Below are 8,155 nucleotides of genomic sequence, written 5' to 3'. Positions count from 1 at the left end.
AAGGAAAAGTACACCTTCTTTACCCCGGGTGGTATTTTCCCGTGGTGAAATTCACTCCGGCTGCCTTCGCGTCGAAGGAGGGACGCAGGGAGTGACCGCGGGATGCCCGCGCCGCTCGGGGCGGGTACCCGGCCCTGTCCCGGCCCTGCCCCGGCCCTGCCCCGGCCCTGTCCCGGCCCTGCCCCGGCCCTGTCCCGGCTGCTTTCCCGCCTCGCCCGCCGCCCTCCGCGTTACCGCGGCGACGGGCGGGAGCCGCGGCGGGACGGGTGCCGGGGCTGGCCGGGCTGCGGGGCTCGTACCGCGGCCACAGCGGCAGCGGGGGCGGCAGGAGCGAAGGGGGGAGCGCGGCAGGTAACGGGAGGGGAGGGGGCGGCCGCGGAAGCCCGGGGGTGCTGTCCGTGCCCCAGTCCCCTCATGTGCCCAGCACAGCCAAGGCTGTCCCTGTGCCGGTGTCACCTCAGTGGCAGCATCACCTCTGGTGCCCGGTCCTTTTTCAGCCAGTGCCTCTCTGGCGGTGTCACCTCCCGTGCGGGTCCCCTGTGGAGACAGCGCCGCTTTGGCAATGTCACCTCAAGTGCCTGCTCCCTGTGGAGCCAAGGCTGCAGTGCCATGTGTCATTGCCCACGCGTCTGTGGGCACTGCTACCCGTGCCCGTGAGAGCCCACTGCTCTCCCCCTCCAGGAATTAGGAATTAGGGCTGTTTCATGCTCCCCCGTCACCCCTAACATTCTTGCATGCAGGCAGGCATGCCCCCACGTCCTTGTGTCCTGCTGGACGCTCAGAACCGGGCTGGTGTCCGCAAGAGCATTGTTCTGATCGTCCTGCCGAGGTGTTTGAGGGCTGCGTGTCTCAGACTGCATCCGGCAGGCGAGGGAGTGACCAGTCAATAGGAGCCCGAATGGTGTTTGGGAGCAGAAAGGGCCGCGGTGGAGGTTAATCAAAGGTACAAATGTCTGATGAGCGCAGCCATGGATCTATGGCAAATTAAGATTCATGTGCTTCAGAGTGTCTTCGCAAATCATTGACGTCACACAACAGGGAACGATGCAGAGCAAATTTCCATAGGGAGACCCAGAGCTAGGTACAAGCTCAGCACCACCTCTGGTATCTCAGTGCTGCACCAAGTGTGGGAGCTGCTGTCAGAGAGCTGAGCTTACTCGCGAAGTTTTTGTCTCGCCCATTTCAGCCTGTAATTAGAGCTGCACTCTCCTGTGCTTGTTGTTTTTAATGAGGAAATTGCATAATATGAAAGAAAAGCATAGATCTATCCAGTTTGCCCTATTTGGCTATGTAAATGAATGCATTTAAGAATCAGAATTATTTGATTTTTGGTGTTTTAACAGGTTAAAACGACAATCATTATTATGGAGGAGGACTTAGAAGTGTTCCAGGAACAAGCTGTGACTAAGTACGTAATGACTTACTCTCTTGGGAGTTGAATATATGATGGAATTGAATTATGTATGCTTATTAAAAATGTGAAACAAAAAATATTAATTATTTTGGAAGAAAACTTGATTCTATATTTCTTTTGCTTTCCATGCAAACTATTTCCATGCAACTTCTCCAGCTGCTGATAATTAAGACAAAACATCTTATTGCTTTGGCTAGTACTCTACTCACTGTTTCTGTTAGTTATTTTAATGTTTTAAATATTCATACCTGAACCAGAGGTGGAGGGGAGAATGAAAGCTGTGTAGGGTTTTATTAAGATGTTAAGAAACATTATTTCAATTTTTTTTTAAAAGTACTTGAAGTTGCTAGGCTACAGCAATATAAACTTATATATCACAGTTCTTAAAACATTAAGAATCTTGAAAACAAGATTAATTGCTAAAGCCCTAGCCTTATTTTGCACAGATAATAACTAAAACTGCTCTCCCCAAGTATTAAGTGCACTTTTCATAAGAACACATAATTTTTTATTTTTACATAATCCAAGTTTAGTTCTTTTAATGTTAATCTAAAAAATATGTTAGCACAAAGTCTTTCTAAAGAAATGAGAATACGAGTACGATTTTATGTAGGACCTCATCTCATTCAGGATCTTCAAGGAGCACAAAAATATACGAACTTCCCCACATAATGACTTACACCAGAATATTTATCCATCATAATTTTGTAAGTAAACTTACTAACTACTTTTCAAATAAACCAGTTTATTCTGCCATTATTACCAAGAAACAACACAACGTGATATGACACATATTAAGTGTAAAAGTATTTGTTAAAATAAAAGAGGCGTAATCTATCATACCTTATTCTGGCCCAAGAAAGTTTTTTATGGGACTTAAAAGTGTGGTGTGTCATACTGAAGAATAATGCATAGAATAATGCATGCACTTTTCATAGTAGATATAAATTACTGCAGTAAAATATTCTGATCAGTGTGGTGCCCCCTCCCCCCCACCCCCCCCCGCAGAAAACCCCAAAGCTATTGCTGTTCTTTGGCTACAAGTCAGAAGCCTATTTCAAAAATTCAGGATTCTGCCTTACCTTTATTTTAATCAATTTATGAAATTTCAGGCTATTTGCAGATGCATGTAGAAGAATTTATCCTATCATAAACCATAATTCTTGCTAGCTAGGTATTTCCATTAACTATACAAAGAATCTGGAAGAGTAGTTTAGGATATACCTTCACTGAAAGGAAACAATTTCAGTCTATGCTGACAGTATTCCAGGGAAAATGCAGTGCCTTTAAAACTTGGTAAAATGGCTGAGTAATGGTGGTGAAAATCATGACAATTACATTCCAGCTCCAAAGACTCATAAATCACAAATTGTCTATCCATAGATGTGAATGATTCAGTATGGCTGAAATTTGTTAAATAAGTTGGTTTAGTTCTTAGAATGGAACTTTGGGGTAGAAGATTCTATCACAACTGGTTTGTATATTTCCTATTTTTACAGCAAGGTTTGCAATAATTAAATGAATTGACTGTAGAAGCTGTGGTAAATATCCAAACCTAATAAATATACTATGTAAGACTGAATAAGTTTTACTTTGGTTTGCATAAATATGGCCATACTTATTTTCCTATTTGTGAGCAAATGTAAATAATAAGGGAAGAAAGTATAAATTCAAGACAGACAGTATGAACCTTAAAATTCTTAAATCATCTGTTTTTAAATAACAACTTTATTCTAGAGTGTATGGAAAATACCATTCTTTCTACCATTCATTTTTCTGTCTGTTAGGAAACAATCAGAAAAATGCAGACCTGTGCAGAACTCCAAAGCAAAAGATGGATAAATAGAGCTAGAAAGGTCTAACTAGTGCAAAAATCGTTTGTGATAAAGAAAAAGGCCTGGAGGTGGTAAAACTTTTTATCTGGATTTTTGCCTAAATTTGGAAACATTTTGTTTTACATGAAGATAAATAGTTATTAATGACAGTAGAATATGACTCATCTCTATTTTCACTCATTTGGAGTGAAAATCGTTTGCAGAATAAAAGAAGACTAAGAGCTTGCCTACACCACTTTAAAATGAGATAACTTTAAGTGTTTTGAGCTGTTTCAAAGTAAATGAACCAAAAAAATAGTAGCTGCCACTTGCTGAAGTGCAAGTCATTACTTCCCTGTATGATGAATCCATTTGATGTATGCATTCAGCAAACTGGGAATGCTGAATCCACATGGGTAAAAACCCATGCATATTTCTTTGCTTATGAGAAAATTTGTTCTTTGTATGTTTGTTTACATATGTCTTACTAAACAAAAGAAGCCATTGCATTCCACATCCAGCTATCAAAATAAACTCTATGACTGTGGTGCCATATAATTGGCCATATTCTGAGGGGGCTAATTTACACTCTTTTCAAAACACTAGTGGACCAAAGCAATAGTTACTGCAACAAGTAGCACCTCTCTGCTAGCAGATGGGGATGACTGCAGATCTGTCTTCAATACCAGAGCCTTGGTACAGGATAGTTTTGGTAGTAGAACAGCAGCAGTAATCTACAACTTCACATACAGATTTCCTTTTGCAGTTGCAAGTGTGCTTAGAGGAACCAGGTGAGGAATTAGAGAAAGTGAAGATAAACTGAGAAGCTCTTTCAGAAGGGATTTTTCTTTCAACAGCTTCATTTTATATAATGATGGCTCAAGGTTCAAGAAGCATGCAAGAACTGCTAACAGAAATTTTTTTTAGCAACAAATGCAGAATTTGCCATGTGCAGGAAGATCTGAAAGAGGCAGGTGAAATTTAAGAGTGAAGGGTGTCAGCCACGGTGGATCTGAAAGGGTAATCTGATGATGTAGGCTAGAAGTTGCATTCTTACTTGCATAACAATATTTAGATTATTCATGTGACACACAAAAAAGCAAGTACCTGTTTCTGAAGGCTAAAATCACATAGCTGAGTCATTGCTGGTGGTTCACCAAAGTGTTGCTATGTGACATTAGAGGAGGCTGGAAGTGCACAGGTCTTCACAGCAGTATCAAGGAAAAGGTAGTCCTGATGTAGCAGGTAGACCTGATAAAGCAGTATTGCTTTATCTTCTGTTTTCAAAATCCCATTTTATATTCCACCCAGAGGCAGTCAAAGTTTACCCATCATTAACGCTACTTTTGAGATGGGTTCCAGACACTTAGGAGAGGGGTATTTTTGTTTTGAATGATATACATCACTTGCTTGCACTTTGGTTATTGTCATCCTATGATTCATATTAACTTTCAAAACATCATTACCAACAGTTTTAACATTAAAAAGTCATTAAGATTTCTGTGCATTTAAAAAGCCCTTCCAAGCTTAGCACTGATACTGTTACAATTCCAAGGATTTGTGAATGTAAAAGAAGTTTTAAAGAATTTAACTTCAAAAATCATGCTAAGTTTTAATTATGATGTTATAAATCTAACAAATTCTCTTAATTTCCTGTAATAATTATCAGAACAAGGGATGTGCACAATTTAAGCATCAAATAAAAGATTTGTGATAAACCCATATCTACATTAAGTAGCTGTTTTTTCAGTTTAGTGCAGTCAAAAGTTGAGCATGCAGGCAAACTCAAGATTGATGAAGTCAGATTCCACCTACATTTGAAGGCATAATTTAAGTTTCCCATTTCTTTCTTTCTGTTGTTGAAAAGTGGTTAGTTTGGTCACAATTAAAACAGAATTGAAGCAATGTAAATAAAAATTTGTTTTCTCCCTTATATCTTATATGAAAAAATAAATCTCTTTATGTTTTTAGAGCTTCTCCATGTGAAGCTGAACTTCAGGAATTAGTGCATCAAATTGACATCATGGTAAACAGAAAGCAAGTAGAATGGGAAAGAAAGATGAGAGCTTTGGAAGCAAAGATGGATATCCAGGATCAAGAATTAGCAAGTGCCCAAAGCAAACTGGATCAAAAAGGTCAAGAGGTATTTAAGAATATCACATTCTATAAAGAAAGTATTTATTCTGGTAGTTTCTTATTAGTATGCTTTAAATTCTCCATAAGACCGTTTGTTCTATCATGTAAAAATACCAAACACCCCTTAAAGGTCACTAATTATCCTTAGTGTTTTGTTTTAAAGTGTGCTTCTGTTCTGAAAAGTGATTGTAAAAATGTCATTGAAAATCTCATATTTCTTCTATTTCCCTAAAGTCTACATCAAATATTCTCAGGTTATCTGTAAAAAGATAGTTCGATGTTTTTTCTAAATGCCAGCACTTCTCATTTCATCCGGAATTTTTAATGGAAGAATGCAGTTCAAAAAGGATCCCAAAATTATGTCTTTGTTACTCCTATTTACTCCTGATTTTTAGCATTTTACATTATATACTGTCTTTGTATGATAATTTTACTCATTGCGAAGACTTTGATTTTCTTGGGAAATTTAAAGCCCCAGTGTACCTGATGTTGTCTGTATTTCACAGTCTTTTCTTCTGAATAATTATTCAGAAGCATCAAGAAATCCTTGCATAGCATTCAGTTCTAGTTCAAGCCTGCTGAATTTAAGTGTTGACACGAGGGCATCCTTGTGTGAGCTCAGTGGCTAAATTGCCTGTGGGAGTTTTGAAAATGGAGTGACTCTCCCTAATGAGCAATTAGGAACTTGCCCTTAGTCCCTGCAGTCAGAGGAACCAAGAGAAGAATTCAAGTAGCCCATGCTGAAAGCATCAATTTTTTGCTGTACAGAGACATTATCTGAAATACTTCAGCATATTCTACCAAGCTTCCAACTGCCCCTCCAGAAAAAGCACAGGTGCCATGTATGCTCTCTGTCATATTTCTCAAGTCTCTGTGAAACTCAGTAATAATTCATGATATCACAAATGGCACTGCACTTAGGGAGCTGAAATGAGTCCACAGTGTCTCCTGGTAATTTGTACATAAATACTGGAAGGTAATTTGTATCATTTTATAAGCCATGCAAGGAAAATTTTCACAATGGGGAACAGCATAGTTGGGTTAAAAAAGCTTTTGGGAATGGTCTTTTGTGACAGACTGGTGCAATATTATGACTAAATCATAACATCAGTGTGTAATGAGATTTTTTACAATAAAATCCCTAATTTGATGTTGACACAATCTATGTCTGTGGTATGCAGTTCTATTATCAAGCTACTGATTTAATGCTTATTTTTAATATCTCTTCTTAAAGCAGTGATCTTCTTTCAAAGTTTCAAATTACTTTCCCAAAAACTACATATTTTGAAAAATGTCAGAAAAGGTACTTTAGAATGCTTATTTTAACTTTAGGTGGGACTACTTCAACAAGAATTGGAAAACTTACAGAAAACTAAAAATGAAATGGCTCAGAGTTATGAAACTCAGCTTCAAGCACTGAAATCTCAAGTAAGAAAAATGTCAGTTTCACTATTTTGTGATTGCAGTATAAAAACTTACACATGCCAAATTGTATAGATGTGCCATCATGGATTTGGGAAAGATGGATCGTGTCATACAAATGATGATGACACAGCTGCCTACCAGTCTCTGTTGTAATTTATGTACTGTTGTGTCAAAACTCTTTGGAAGGATTTTGATGTGGATGTGACATCTGTTATGAAGACAGATACTTGATTTCCTAACTTCAGACTAATAAACTAAAGCCTTGGTGAATTAATAAAATAGGTAATTGGATTCATGCTAATATGAGTCTGATGCACATTAGGGATTTTAAGATTTATACTGTGCTTATCATGTCTTTGCTGTATCTTTTTCTGGTTTTAGTTTCCTTGATTTACTCAACTGCTAAAGTGGCCTGATAGCTTTCCATAAGGTATAGATTTCCTTTGTATCAAAACTGGAGTAACCCACATTAAAGATGTTGGGAGTTTGTTCTGACTTTATTTATTTCTTAGTGTTCATGCAGACCAGAAAGCCAGTTGTATCCTGGGCTGCATAAAAAGAGATGTGGCCAACAAGATTGAGGGAGGTTGTTCTCCCCCTTTTCTGCTCTAGTGAGACCCCACCTGCAGTGCTGTGTCCAGCTCTGGGGTCCCCAGTACAAGGAAAATTTGGACCTGTTGGAGCGAGTCAAGAGGAGGCCATGAAGAAGATCAGAGGGGTCTGGATCATCTCTCTGGTGAAGACAGGCTGAGAGAAAGGACAAGGGTTTTAAATTGAATGAGTGCAGATTTAGACTGTACCTGAGGAACAATTTATTATTTTTTTCAGTGAGGATGATGAGACATTGGAACAGGTTGCCCAGAGAAGCTGTGAATGCCCCATTCCTGGAAGTGTTCAAGGCCAGACTAGATGGGGCTTAGAGCAAGCTGGTCTAATGCAAGGTGTCCCTGTTTATGACAGGGGAGTTGGACTAGAGGATCTTTTAAAAATCCCTTTCAATCCAAACCATTCTATGGTTTTATGATGCAGTTTGGCTATGTTTGCTCTGCACCTGTTTTTTTGTTTCTTCAGTATTTTCTACTTCAGTCATGAATATAAATTCATAGCAAACTTGAGTTGATTCTGTTTCTCAGCTTTTAACAATTCTGCGTTGTTTTTCTTGCTACTTTTCTGTTCCCTTCACTAGATTCTTCTACCAGAGACATAGTGTTATAATTCAGAATTTTCAGTCACCAGACTTATACAGTGATGTCAGATCACATAAATTGGATATCATTATTTTCATTTAGAAGTGATAGTACACCTGAGTCCATCAAATGAATAAATGTATTACTTATTTTTAATGTTATGTTGTCTTTAATTTATC

General features: G+C 38.9%; 1 protein-coding gene across 4 annotated transcripts in view; it reads left to right on the top strand.

The window, feature by feature from the left end:
• The first annotated feature begins 1,314 nt into the window (after positions 1-1,314).
• The window catches only part of DEUP1 (deuterosome assembly protein 1), a 40,824-nt gene continuing 33,983 nt past the window's right edge, over positions 1,315-8,155 (top strand). For 2 of the 4 annotated variants that reach the window (XM_068181513.1, XM_068181510.1), the window contains exons 1-3: positions 1,315-1,408; positions 5,200-5,371; positions 6,697-6,792. In XM_068181513.1, the coding sequence (XP_068037614.1) occupies positions 1,365-1,408; positions 5,200-5,371; positions 6,697-6,792 (312 nt within the window). In that variant the 5' untranslated portion in view covers positions 1,315-1,364. The remainder of the gene's footprint in view (positions 1,409-5,199; positions 5,372-6,696; positions 6,793-8,155) is intronic. The other 2 variants (XM_068181514.1, XM_068181511.1) reach the window with 1 other exon arrangement.

The sequence above is a fragment of the Anomalospiza imberbis genome, chromosome 2, assembly GCF_031753505.1.
Source record: "Anomalospiza imberbis isolate Cuckoo-Finch-1a 21T00152 chromosome 2, ASM3175350v1, whole genome shotgun sequence".
NCBI lineage: Eukaryota > Metazoa > Chordata > Aves > Passeriformes > Viduidae > Anomalospiza > Anomalospiza imberbis.
Note: the sequence above shows the minus strand (reverse complement) of the source record. Positions and strands in the feature narration are given on the sequence as shown.